Below are 14,835 nucleotides of genomic sequence, written 5' to 3' on the forward strand. Positions count from 1 at the left end.
CCACTCTTTGAGGATGCTGAATGGAGGAGGCTGATGAGGTTTATTTACCCCTTAGCCAGATGCATGAATAAGGCTCTAGGCGAGCTACCGAAGTCCTAAGGCATCAGCACACACTTGCTTGCAAGGCCTTAACAACAGGTGCGGAGCTTGGGCCAGAGCTCTCTGGATGGAGCTGTTGGATGAATGACATGGCCTTCCGAGGTCTCACTCTAAACTCCTTGATTGCAGTGTGATCGACGGGCCTCTCTCACCTGGATAATGGGGTGGAATTTGCCCTCCTAAACTTGCTATTTTGTTACCAGTTGAAGCCCTAGGAAAAGAGTTTTCATATAGGTGGCTCTGTTCCAATTACCATGCAAGGTGACAACAATCATCCCTAACTTCAGAAATAATTACACTAGGGATCCCTGGGTGGCGCAGCGGTTTAGTGCCTGCCTTTGGCCCAGGGCGCGATCCTGGAGACCCGGGATCGAATCCCACGTCGGGCTCCCGGTGCATGGAGCCTGCTTCTCCCTCTGCCTATGTCTCTGCCTCTCTCTCTCTCTCTCTGTGTGTGACTATCATAAATAAATAAAAAAAATAATTACACTATTATATAAAACTGTTAGTGCAGAGTTGTGGAAGCTTCTGCATCCATCACTGCTATTAAAATCATTATCATGTTTATTTTGTTCAAGGACTAGCAAATTCTGTTTGGACAAGAATGCCAGAGGACAGGAAGAGTACCATTGGCTAAACTTAGGAGTTCATTGTACAGTAAGAAACAGCAAGGCTGCTCAGTTGCCCCAAATTCAAATCAACAAGGCCTTTTATCTCTTCCAGGTATTTTCCAATTACCTGTTAAAGAGAACATTGATACAGTTGCAAGGACCCTGGTATCCACTCTGTGTGAATGGAGACAGGATTTGCTGTTGCCTCCTACCGGCCTCAAAGACGGGTTTGTCGTTTGGACTTTATCAGTGGTTTTCAACCCAGTCACGTTAGAATCACCTAGGGAACTCGTAAAAAACGTATTTCCCAGAGACCATCTGATGAAATGGATCCAAAGTGGGGTCCAGGACTCAGAGGCTCCAATTAAGACCAAGTTGAGACCCCCTGGACTATACTTAGCACTTCAACTTAGGGAACAAAGTGAGCCTTAGACAGTAACTGGATTCGGAGGCTGGTGATCAACAGCTTATATGACAAAGACAAGAACTGATCTGTGATAGAGCTATCACAGGTAAAGGTCTACGTATCATTTGCTTATCCAAAGACATTGTTACAGTGATAAAAGTGTCATCAATGGGCAGTGGGCAGAGGATTCATTTTAAGACCAACATTTAGAAATGCCAAAGGTACCGTTAAGCACCCAGCCCAATGACTGGTGAAGACGGGTGCCTGACGTTAACAGGGAGAATTCAATAGCGCGTAATGGCTATTTAGAGCTGCACCATCCAACACAGTGGCCACTAGCCCCATGTGGCTTTTAAAATTTAGATTAATACAGGGCACCTGGGTGGCTCAGTCAGTTAAGTATCTGACTCTTGATTTCAGCTCAGGTCATGATCTCAGGGTCCTGGGATCAAGCCCCACATTGGGTTCCTTGCTCAGCACAGAGTCTGCTGGAGATTCTTTCTCTCCCTCTCCCTTTGCCCCTCCCCCTGCTTGTGCATGCTCTGAATAAAAATCTTTTTGAAAATAAATTTAGATGACTACAATTTATTTTTTTTAAAGATTTTATTTATTCATGAGAGACAGAGACACAGGCAGAGGGAGAAGCAGGCTCCATGCAGGGAGCCCAATGTGGGACTCAATCCCAGGTCTCCAGGATCACACCCTGGGCTGGAGGCAGCACCAAACCACTGAGCCACCCAGGCTGCCCCAGATGACTACAATTTAAATGGAAAATTCAGTCCCGTGGTTGAACTAAGCATATTTTAAGTGTTCAGGTGGCTAGTGGTGACCATATTGGACAGCACAGATAAAGAACATCCCCATCACCGCAGAGTCGCAGAGTTCCTGTGGTGGCTAGTGGTCTACAGGAAGCCTTCCCCGAGGCAAGCCCTCCTACATGACGTCTTACGGTTTATTCATGTTACCAAAGAGTACGTTTATGTGTTACTACGGAGTGAACATCTGCAAATATCAGCAGATAATCACTTGCAAACATGCATTAAGTCATGGGAAAACCTTACAATGACTGGGGAGGAAGTTGCAAAGTACACTGAAGTTCAGTGCACTGCAGTGGCTCCCCAGAACCGCAGACTGCTGAATTGGAGGGTCTCTTTGTGAGCCTAAACCATACTTACTGTATGATTTCAGAATGGGGCAGGAGTGGCTGCGGCAAGAACCCTATTCCCTAGTCATGAAGGATATTTTAGCACAGTGGCTGACTTTTGGTAAAATTCAAACAGATACTTGAAAAATACGAACTAAAGCCACAGTAATTTTCAAGAGCCACTGCTGTTGTATGCTTTGGGCAAAATATATCACAACATAAAAGCCGTTGATTGGTACCTGCTTCCTATTTTAGGTTTTAAGGAGTGCCATAAAACAGCAGACCTGGAAAGAACTTTGGAACCATATAGTCCAACTCTCTAATTTTATAGACAAGGAAACCAAGGCAGAGTTAGCAGCTACCTGGTAGCAGAATCAAGGCACATGTGCTGATTTCTTGATATCAGCATGCCCCAGGAAGCATTCGAACCCAAGTTTCTTGCATCAAATTGTCTAGGCCTGTTTTTTAGTGATGAACATACAACACAGCAGGTATGTGGCTCTCAATTTTAAAAAGACACCCATTCACCATTGAATGTTTAGTAAAAGAATGACACACTGGTAAATAACATGAAGACCACGCCTCTTGGCTATTCAGCAAGGCCACAATTGCAGCCACAGGCCTTCGGAGGCACTGGGTTCTGCTGTCAGTGCCGCACCAGTTCCACCAAAGACACCATGGAACCAACAGGCCTTTAATTGCAAATTTCAAGTTATCTTCTGCATATCCCATATGGCAATAGTTCTCAACTTACATTTTTTTTAAAAGATTTTATTTATTCATGAGAGACACAGAGGAGAGAGAGAGAGAGAGAGAGAGAGTCAGAGACACAGGCAGAAGGAGAAGCAGGCTCCATGCAGGGAACCGGACGCGGGACTCGATCCCGGGTCTCCAGGATCACGCCCTGGGCTGAAGGCGGCGCTCAACCGCTGAGCCACCAAGGCTGCCCCTCAACTTGCATTTTTAAAGAATCCCCCACCCCTCCGCCGTGGCATTTGTTAAAATATGGACTCCAGAGCATCTGAATGGAGCTGAGGGAGAGCCCAGGAATCTGCATTTAACCAGCGCTTCAGGACGTTCTGGTGCCGGCAGTCCATGGCCAGGGAGGCCCAATTTGCCCAGCACAGTCCTGGTTTACATCTGTTTACAGGCTTTGCAGTATAATTATTAACAGTGCTCTTTTCACTGTCAAAAGTGTCCTGGTGTAGACAATATATGGTCCCCTTTTTCCGATCCACGGATCACTATTTTGAAAAATATCGTTAAAACTATTTATGGTTAAGCAGCCTCTTTATTTTGCAAACAGGGTGTTCCCCGCTACCAAGAATCCAAATTACCTATTCCTCCAATGGTTCATGAGATTTTAAGCAAGCATCCTTGCCCCTTCCCAGCAACTTACAAAGGTGCTTAGTGCTGCTCATTTATTAAATTTCAGGAAGTGAGACGACGAGGCTCACAGGTGGCAGGGATGAGACAGGCCAGAGCTCAGGAAAAGACCACACTGACGCACAGTGAATCACAACTACTGTTTTATTGTTCGATGACATTGGTACAGAATTGTCCAGGTGCTCCAGGACTAGTTTGGCTATGACACACACCACAGATGGCTCTGCAACTCATGGGGAACATGATCTGAGCCACACACTTCTCTGGTTGTTTTCCCAACCATCACAACAGAACACTTCTCTTCACAGAACGTGAAGCTTCGAATGACCTCAAACCAAAGTCATCCTTCACTCATGGCAGTGTGTACAGCCAGGCCACGGAACAGCACAGAACACAAGGGGGCTGGACTTCACTCTATGAATCACAAGGCAGCTCGTGAACACTGGATACACACGTGCATTTATCACTGTAACTAAGGTGACAGATGCGCAAAGTGAACCAGGTCAGATCTGGACTTACAGGTACAAAAATCGTAATGAACTTTTATTTCATATAAGTTAATATTCTTCTCTTGTCAAATCAGCTATGGTTCCCAGTGTAGACACTGCTTTTGTGCGTTAGAAGAGTTACGATTAAAAAAAAAAAAAAGGCCAAGCCAGTAATTTTACATTTCAATGAAGCATCAGCTATGTTCACCATGGTATATTTGATACTGAAAGGACTTCTCTTATTTGGTTTGAGCATTTTTAAAGTATTCACAACTTGGGTTCTAAATCTAGAAAATATTTAAGTTGCAAGCACTTGTGTACTTTCGTGAGGTTGTGAACTTATGGCAACAGATGGTGTGGTGTGTGTATATATACCTGAAGCAGCCATTACAACCTCAAATGACTTTAACACTAAGGAACTCGGCAGAGATTGGGGTTAGCCAGAAGGCTCCAAGGCGGTATGCTCCATTCTGCGAAAACGTGCATCAAGTTGTCCAGGATGGGCTCAAGCGCAAGCCCCGGTTTGGGTCAGAGGGTAGCGTTCGGTTCTAGCACAGTGCAGCCTAAGGGAGCGATCGCTGTAACAATGAGCATGATGGAAGTGGAGGAGGGCCACCAGGACTCGACTCCTCCAACCCTGAAGCCAACTTACATTTTTAAAATAGTACTTTATATTTTCTAGGTCAAGCTTGCCTTGGCTGTCTACCCAGAGTCAAGATACATTTAGGTTGGTCTAGTCTGAGGAATAATTTTATGCAATGCTCTCCCCGGGAAGAGTTATAAAGGCGGCGAGGTAAGAGGGAGCAGATGCATGATCTTGGCAAGGCTCCTCGTGTTTTCCGTTTCACCCAGTGACGCCAGCCACCCAGGCAAACTGCTTCCGGATGGCACTGGGTGGTGAGGCCCCTGATTCGGCCCTGATCCCTCTTCAGTGGCAGGCAGTCTCCAGTGCCCTCAGATCCCCACGGTTACAGGCTTTGGCTGTAATTATTCTAAAGCATTTGTTCTAATTAAACACATCGGAGAGTAACCTCAGCAGTTTTGGAGGTAAAGGCATACGCCAGTTCTTAATATAGTGCCTTTTAAAGTACTGATTGAGGTTTCCCATGGTTGTAACAGTTCAAAGGACAAAAATAAAATGGAATTTAGAAGAAAGGGGTACCATGATGTATTGCAAACGACAATATGAAATCTTACACTCATCCTACCTGTTTTCACAAACTCTTCCAGCTACGCTACGTTCGGCAGGGCTAAATGGTAGAGGCCTTTGACTTCTGATCAGATTGAACTTTTGTCTTCTTAATGTCTGGCATACATGAAGACCCAAAATGGAGTTAGAACTGAATGTTAGGATTCTTTTTCTTTTCTCTCAAAAAGAATCTCAAGGTAAGAATAGCTTAAAACATTAAGTAGTTCTGTCAGTAATATGCATTCCATTTTGACCAGTTTGGAAGGCAAAGAGGAACCAAAGAGCTGGGAAACAAGCCCTAAGTGCTGGAGCTGGATGTTTCTTTACTTTGCTAACACACTGCTTACGGTGTATATGCTCTTTGACATTTGTGCTATTCTGGCCCATTCAGAAGTCATGCACAGAATTCCAATTAGCAGGCCACTTTTAGGTGGGCAAAAGTCAAAAGTATTTAATGGAATGTTCTTCTAAATCAAATTTTATTATCCCCCAAAGGATTCAATTCCAATAGAAAACAGAATCTAGTAGAAAACTGGAAAGCCAAGAAGCAAACTTAGCTAACAAAATCAGATTGTAGGGTTTTTTTCTATGGACATCTCAGATTAAGTATGATAGAGACCTTTGTATACCTGCTAAACTAAGGACATTTAGGTGTCACTTACTATGAAAAGGCCTAACGGACACAGAATCTGAGTAGTGTTAAGGGTAAGCTTCAAGTTTCTTAGGTAATCTTGTGTTCCTGAGATGACAATACTTTTGAAAATCTAGTTCTAGAAATTCAGACAAGAACTATCAAATCAGAATACACTGTGATACAGTTTTGGGGATTTGTGTGGGGATTCTTATCAAAAGGTTATTCCCTGAGATGTGCAAAGGTGGTGAAAATGTAGTTCTCAGAGTACAAAGAAAATATATAACATATAAAATCATTTTGGTCTCTCTACTTCTCCCTTTAAAGAAAATATTAAAATAAAAAGATTTATCTTAATAGTCTAAGCACTTTATGTTTTATCTTTTCTAAAAAATTTCTTTCAATAAGTATTGAAAGGCCAGGCATGGCAAGATGCTTTCACAACCATTTTCTCTCCTCAGACTTCTCTTCAAAAGATCATTTCTTGAAAGGTACAGAAATAAAAAATATAGTCCTTACGGCTGAAACAAACAGTGGAAGACTGAAATAATTACCTGCATTTTAAAGAATGTGGTCCTAATTCTTCTCTTTTGGAAACCGTAACACGAAAAAGTGAAGCAAACTTAATGGAAACCTAAAGTGATTAGAACTTTTAAAGAATGCAATTGCAATTCTGTACTTTTGGAAAATATGAAAAGCAAATCCAAAATACCTCTCTATGTAAATTAAAGCTCAAGCCATGATATTCGAAATTAAAATGATTTACATAATCTACTATACTATTTTTTTTAGTAATTAACCTTCCTGAGACTGATTTTGTTCTCCTTACTGTTTGCTTAACTAAAGTGCTTAATAAAATTTCTACAGAATATATTACCCTCTCCATTGATGAATATTATTTTGAACTACAATCTGACAAAAATCTAACTACATTTAATTATGCTTGATTAATCCAAATGTCACTGAGAGATTTATAGAACAGAGAAATATTTTGCAGGTTAAGTTCATACTCTTTTCACTGTGAGCTTCCTGGACCCAGTATTACCACCCATCTACTCAGTTCTCCAACATTTCTAAAAACCCCACAAAAAATATGCCCAACAGTCTACACTGGACCACGGGACTCTAGGCATCAAGCTCTAGTGCTCTCCAGAGCTATGCAGCCTCAATCAAAGGCTGAAAGGCTGAAGTGGCTTCCTGCCAGGAGGCAGGAGACGTACTGCCCCTGGAGAGTCTACAGCACTGGAGGGAACAGGGTGCAGAGCCAGAGGGTCAGCCCGCATCACGGGCTTTGGGCTTACAACGCGCTGTGAGGACACCCACGCTGCAAGGACGCCCGTGTGTGCTAAGGGGGGGCTCTCCCTTACTGCAGGCCTCTAACTGTATCAGACATTTATTTGGATGCTTTCAGGAGTGAGGCCCCAAGGTGCTATTATTTATATGCAAATAAGACCATTTAAAGGGTGACAAATTGGCCCTACCTCTGGGAAGAATTAAATGCATCCCTCGTCCTCTGGTCCCGGGCCCTACCCTCCACCACAGGGCCAGCAGACACAGTAGGCCTCAACAACTGAAAGTGTCCACCGCAGTTCTGCGGTTCCCACAGAAAGTGTGGAGAGCTACCTGTGTCACAACACAAAGAGCAGCCCTTGTCACAGCCACACGGACCCCAGTGTTGGGATCAAGGGCAATTCGTGTCCCTGCTTTAGAGACTGACAAAAAGGCAGAATGATGGGTTTCTGGAGGCTTCTGTGACTGCTGTCATTTGATTTTCTTCAGTTCTAGGGGTGAACACGGTTAATGCCAACTCGAGGGCATGAGAGAGAAGCCTTCTCGGGCAATCCCTTCCTCTTCCTCTAAAACCAGTGTGGAAGTGGTAACGGGGGTCTCTCCTCTTGACAAGCTGCTATTAAACTCCAGCAGCGTGATGCCCCCCGTTCTAAGTGCATTTACATAATGATTTCTGAAGTCCTAAAACGAGCCCCGGAACCTGTTGTCATTGCATTTTGGTTATGAGCAAAGAGCAGCACACACCATTCAGTGAGGGTGGAGAGTAAAGGCTGACTCCTCTCACCGGACCGCGGTGCCCCCCACCCCGCCCGGGGCTCTACCTGCCTAGAGGCGCCCTCGGCCCTGGGCAGGGCCCCCCGCAGAGCTGCACCCGCAACCAGGCACCGCAGCCGGGCTCTCCCAACGCACAGCAACAGATCGAAAAGTGAAAAGAACTCCAGGATCGCTAACACTTCGTCATCTAAGGAACACATCTGTCCGTGACCAAAACATTTACAAGGCTTGAGGCCCCCCCAACATGCCCCATGTCTCGCCTTCTTTATTTTTCTCTACTGTATTGATCTGCTCCACTTTCTCTCCCCACTTGCTAGAAATGTCCCTCGTTCTAGGTCTTGTCTGTTTCGTCTACAAGAGCGGCCGAGAGGCAGGGCCTTCTGTTCGCCTGGTCCCCGCCGCGCACCCAGCACCCAGCACCCAGCGCCCAGCACGGCGGCCGGCACACCGCACACGCTCGGTGTTCACAAGGAGGAACGGACGCGACCCTCCGCCTGCCACTTGCGTTTCATTCCATCCTGACACATGGGCGCGGGTTCGGCTCTACACGTGACACCAGGACAGACCCAGGGCAAGCACCTGGCTTTCGGGGGAGGCACTGGGTGGTGGAGGTCGGTACCGAGAGCAAGGCTGACACTGACGCTCCTAGATCGTTACGCTGGGCTCCGGAGGTGGGGAGAGTGGGCCCCCGGGGAACATGCTGGCCACCGAGGAAAGGAGACGTCAACCCTCCGAACGGCCGCAATACCCCCCGCGCCCCTCCCCCCCGTCCACCTGTAATTGCCCCCTGGAAACATGAACTCGGGTGCCTCTCAAGCTGGCCCCAGGCCTACACACCATGTCACAGTATACTCGTGAAACTAATCCTGATGAGGCCTTCGCTCCTCTCCATTTCTCAGTGAACCAAATTTTAAAATGGGCTGAAACGAAAAGGCAGGTAAGAAAAGCTGTGTCACATCGAGCTCCCGGTACCCTCAGCAAGACCGCTGGACCAGCAACCTGTTAGCTACCTCTGCCGAGAACTCCGATTCTGTGCTCGTCTGAAATACTCTATCATGTTGAATTAACTAATTAATAATTGTCGGTGGCTGATAAGTGCTTAAGTTCATTATGATGTCCCCTCTTTTCAAACCAGAAGGTACTGATAGCTCTAATCAATGGAACGGGAACCCGAGTTAAAAGTTATCTTTCCACAGAGAACAACAAACAAAAATCCTGTATTGATTAAGTTATTAATGGTCCTCTCCCGCTAGCGATATTGGTTCCTTCTGTTTGCTTTCATACAGATTAGGACCATGAAGGACATTATCTTCAAAGTCAATGTTTATGCACCTGGACCACTGGGAAAGATGGAAGAACAAATGTATGTTTATCTAAGTGCTCCTGCCCTTCAACACACACATCCAAAAAGTGAAAAAGAAGCGGTCTATTAGGAGACTAATAAAAGCCACCACCCCATACCAAGGGCTCCAGGGGGAGTGTCGGACAGATCCGACAACACTGGAGACTAATCAGAGGAGGATTCTCGCATTTGCCAAACAGACCACAGTTGCCAGGCAGTTCAGGAAAGGTTTCCAGAGGACTCTACCAACCATCTCCTAGCCCGGAGAAGCAAGGGCCGCTGGCAGGCAGGAGAAGCCCAGCGCACGCGGTGCGGGCTCATTTCCACAACCAAGCCTGCCAGGGGGAGGGGGTGAGAGCTCAGGGGCTGCATCTGTGTGCGGAGCAAAGAGAAACTCAGGGGCCAGCCACACAAGCCGCCTGCAGAGCTCCAGCAGCCAGCGGAAGTACAAACCATCCACACTCCTGCTAGGGCGACACCTAGTGGAAACAGGGAAACTCAAGGGGAATCCCTTTCCCCCAGTGAGACCCGGCGGCACCCCCCCACCCCCTGCCGGGGCAGAGGATTCAGTAGCACCCCCTGGAAGGCACTCAGAGACCCAATGTCCCAGGGGGGCTGTGCTTCACTCCTTCTTCCCCTACATCCAGCCAGTGGACTGCAAAACAAAAACAGCCGCCACCGTTACAAGCCATCAAATGTCTAGCCTTCTAGTTCAAGTGCTAAGGTGGCCATTCAAACACTTCTCGCTTGAGAAAAAAGGAGTCAAAGGAGGATTTCTCCACTCTTCCTGGGCAGCTAGCGCTGGTCCCACACAAAGACAAATAAGATGCAGGATAACCCATCATGATCCTTGGGCAACAATCAAAGGGCAGAACAACCCAGAGGAAAGGAACAAAAGAAGCGTAGGATAGCTAATTACACTCTGGAAACAGAATGATTTCAGAAACCACAAAAACTGTAGACAACACAGATCAGCCTTCCAAGAAATGAAACAAGGAGTCAAAGAGGACAACATAATGAAAGAAAAATGCTGGCAGAGCTAAGAAAAGAAGCAGATCAAAAATAAAACTGTAACTGAAGTGAAACTCACAGTGCGAGCATCTAGGCCTACCATCCACATGGCAGAAGGCTGAGTTAGTGAAACAGGAGGATCAGACCTGAGGGGGTGAAAATTCACAGCATCAGGAAAGATAAGGGACGAAAGCACTAAAAGGAAAGATCATGCGAAAGACGGATTACACAGAAAAGGCCAAGAGACAACTGTCGATTCTGACACGGACTCGAATGAAGTCATGAATTTCAAGGATAAACAAGAGACCCCGAGTACCCTGTACGAACAAGTAGGTCGTCTACAAAAGGTGCAGAACAACCTGTCTGGACTCCGGCCTCTCAGCACCACCAGACACTGGAAGACAATAAAGTGATGCATCCAAAGCATCAAGGATGGAAGGATGTGATCTGAGAATCTGACAGGCAGCCAAGTTACTGTTTGTAAGGAATGGCAACAGAAGTGTATTTGTAAATATGCAAGGAAATCCAACTGGAGCTGTACTCCAGGCCACCAAAGGATAGAAGCAAGTATCGAACGTGGAGTCTTTGTATGAAAGGGCTGGCAGTGAACACGGAGTTAAATGAAACATAGAATTAAGTCTAAATAACTCTAGTAATTACCTACAGCTATACCCTCTAAGTTGCCTGTCTTTCTAGGTAAGAGCTGCCAAATCCATTTGATTATCTCCTCCAACTAACTATCCCAAAATGAAAACACACAAAAGAAAACCTCTCCTGAATGCAATTCTCTTGCACTATAGACACATTTTGGTTTGTATCTTACCTTTGAGGGTTAAGGCATTCAAGAAATTCCTCAAAAGAGATAATGCTGGTTACCTGGTGCATCGCTGAGAGCATGGGCCTAGAAACTACTCACTCTGGTTCTTCCCTTCACTTCGGCAGACCAATGAACTGCTTGAGAACACTTAGGAGGAACAGAGTAACACCTGCATGGTCCGCCTCACGGCACTCAAAAGGATCAAAATGGGATGCTTAATGTGAAGGTTCTTTGGCGTCTATAAGCAAGGCTATAAAATTGTCTCACTTGACTGGATGGAAAGAACCCACTATATTGAAGAGCCAAAATCAGACACCCAGAGACAAAAAACAAACAAACAGACGGCTCTCCTGTGGGTCCATCCCTACTTCTTTCCTTTCATTTCTCTATGCTTTAGTCATTTCTCAGCACTATAAAAAGGAGATTCAATATTTCCACAGTTCCTGACCTGAAATGTTTCACATTTGGAAACAAAAATAGCTTAAGAACTAGAAAGTTGTTGCCCACCACCCAAAGTAAATGTCAATTTTCATTTATTGGTTCAACTAATATTTATTAAGCCCTTACTATGTCCCAAGAACCATGCCAAAGAGTAGATGTAGTCCCCCAATACTAAAAATTGAGTTAATGAGAGGGAAACACAGAAGAGATGGGAGAACTAATTGGATTCAGCTAGAAAAGGGTCAATGTCTATTTATTTTACAACCTCTAGGTAGCAATTTGACCATTTGCTTCAACAAACCCAACAAACAGCCAGAAAGATGCACCTGGGTTCAGAGAACCATGTACAAGAAGCACAAAGGAATGCCTGAGCCACTAAGCTGTGAGCATGTAAGATGTTCCCGCAGCTCTTCTTACGGTTGCTGTGGGAGCAAAGTTCAACTCTTGATGCGGAAAGCAGAAGGGAGAGCCAAGACTACTGGGGTCAGATGGATAGGAATGATCCAGAAAGTCCATTAGTAAAAGGACTACCAAAGAAGTCATTAAGACACTGAAAGAAATCTTTACTTTTAAAGAAGACCTGTAAAGGGAAGAATGTAATAGGATTTTTCTACACCCTATTTTTTTCTTCAACACTTACATGGAGCTTGTGGTGAGGACCTAATAATCTCAACCACATAATAACACATTGCCAGAATGAGGCAGGAGGGGACCGGTCCTGAACCTGTGGCTTCCTTCCTCCCATGGTATTTTATACTTGAAAGTATAAAGGCGGGGCACTTGGGTGGCTCAGGGTTGAGCGTCTGCCTTTGGCTCAGGATGTGATCCGGTCCTGGGATCAAGTCCCACATTGGGCTCCCCCCACAGGGAGTCTGCTTCTCCCTTGGCCTGTGTCTCTGCCTCTCTGTGTCTCTCATGAATATATAAATTCTTTAAAAAAAGAAAGTATAAAGGTATATGGTTAGAAATGGAGGCCTAGTAAGATAATGATACACTCTCTAACGTCGGTAAGAAAGCCAGGGACTTCAAATGGAAAGGGTCATTATTTTTACATGAGGAAGCAATCATATGCAACAGCCCCATTCTTGAGAATGGGCCTCAGGCCTCATGCCCGCAGGCTTCCATGTGGACCATCCCATCACCCCTCTCTCAGAAGTCCATCAATCTTTCTCTTCTCTGATGGATTATACAAGTTCTCTGATGAGATCCTTCTAAGGATAGAAGAGATGAGACCTTTCTAAAGATCAGGGGAACTACCACGAGCTCAGGTAACATAATGAAATGAAACAAAATCAGGCTCAGCAGAACGAGGAGAAACAGCTGCCTCCCCCCCCACCTGCCTCCACAAGCTGGTGAGAGGACAACTCTTCCTGGAGATCCCCACGGAGTCCACGACAAGGGCAACCGCACTGCTGCCACCATGGCCCTGAAGCGGTGTGTGTGTGGGGGGGAGGGACACTCTACAAGCCACAACTTTCCCACCAGTGAACTCAATACTTAAAAATTGGATGGAAGCATTCATATGGGCGTCAAAAGAAGGCAGAAGCCAAAGTAGATGATATGAAAAATTACAGTGAAGAGAAACACATTCTGTGGAGCAACAGAAACTGCCTTTAATCTGGATTCTTGGAAGGCTTCCACTGCTGAGGGTAAACACAACCCCGCTTTTCTCTTTCCTCACCCCGAGTCCTCCACCCAGGCCAGCTTTCAGCAGCAAAGTAAAGGAATCTGAGAATCAAATAGACAATTCTAAAACTGGCCAAAATTCACGAAAATGACAATTATGAAGACCTAGGGCATTTCTCAAAATAAACCAGAAAGACTTCTTCCCTTCAGCAGCAGATCTGACAACCAGCAAAGTGCATCACCCAGGGACTTGCAATTCCTCAGAAAACTACAAAGGGATAGAATCTCATAAGTCGACTGGCAAAATTTTTACATAGCATAAAAACTCCACTTCCCGCTTCTCACAAACTCGATCACGACCAGAAGTTTTTCACTTAAGATCTTTGAAACCAAGCAGGTAAGTGAGACATTCCAAGACAACTTTTGGAACGCTTTAATTGACAGAATGGAAGTACACAAGTGAATTTCAAAATAAAATCGATGCATCAAAGAGTAAGAGCTAATGTGAGAGTGGCCGCACTTAGACCAGATGGAAGAACGCAGAGGTTGAAATCGCAGAGGGAGGGAGGACGCATGAGAGAGGAAGGGCCCCAGGACTGAATTATTGAGACACGCTCTGCCAGTGTCTTCAACATCCAGACTACCCAGGCCTTAGTCGGTGGTTTGGAAACACATGGTGTTTGGTCACAAAGAGTAGCAGTGGACACTGGCTGTATCTGGAATGCGGAAGGAGCTTAGGATCCCGGGGAGAATATAAACACTCAACTCTAGGACAATAAGGAGGGAGCTAGTAGGACACCAGAGTGCTAATGGGGCTCTGTGCTCTCTTACGACAGGCGCCAACCAAACCACAGCAACGTATATGAAACATGATTCAAGTTACTACTTTAGTGAAGATCTGGAGCAGCTACAGGAAAGTTTCCGTGGAAAAGATCCAGCTCATATAGAGAAAGTACACATTCAAGCACTGGAGTAACTATAGTGCCTTGCTCAAAGTTGGTGGAGGAAAGGAGTTCTCTCTGGTTGACTTGCAGAAGATAATCTTTCTTCACAGAGAGGACAGAAGTGTTCATTTCTCTAGAAAGTTCTATTGGTCTTGATCTTGTCCCTACAAAGAAAATAACAGGAATATCCATAGTGAGTTTGAGTACAATCTTCTCTATTTAACCAAGATTTACTCAGAGCATTTAGTTACAGTGATAATTCAAAAAGGTTTACCTTGTCTCAGAATTATTCTCTATGATTACTACAGAAAAAGAATTACCATTTAATTACTTATACATACTTTTAAAAAAGATTTGAGAGAGAGAGAGAGAGAGAATGCACACGAGTGTGGAGGGGGGAAGGGCAGAGGGAGAGGGAGAAGCAGGCTCCCCACTGAGCAGGGAGCCTGAAGCGGGGCTCAATCCCAGGGACTTGGGTATCACCACCTGAGCCGAAGGCAGCCATTTAACCAACTGGGCCACTCAGGCGTCCCATTATACATACTTCAAAACAGTTCATTGTTCTCAGGTAAAAAGCTGATTAGAAATGAGGAATGAAAGCTAATGGATACAGGGTTTCTTTTTGAGATGGTACAA

General features: G+C 45.3%; 1 protein-coding gene across 4 annotated transcripts in view; it reads right to left on the reverse strand.

The window, feature by feature from the left end:
- Positions 1-3,772: 3,772 nt before the first annotated feature.
- Positions 3,773-14,835, reverse strand: part of PDK3 (pyruvate dehydrogenase kinase 3) — an 84,845-nt gene continuing 73,782 nt past the window's right edge. For all 4 annotated transcript variants that reach the window (XM_077887674.1, XM_077887672.1, XM_077887671.1 and 1 more), the window contains exon 12: positions 3,773-14,363. In XM_077887674.1, the coding sequence (XP_077743800.1) occupies positions 14,333-14,363 (31 nt within the window). In that variant the 3' untranslated portion in view covers positions 3,773-14,332. The remainder of the gene's footprint in view (positions 14,364-14,835) is intronic.

Source organism: Canis aureus, chromosome X, assembly GCF_053574225.1.
Source record: "Canis aureus isolate CA01 chromosome X, VMU_Caureus_v.1.0, whole genome shotgun sequence".
In the NCBI taxonomy this organism is placed as follows: Eukaryota; Metazoa; Chordata; class Mammalia; order Carnivora; family Canidae; genus Canis; species Canis aureus.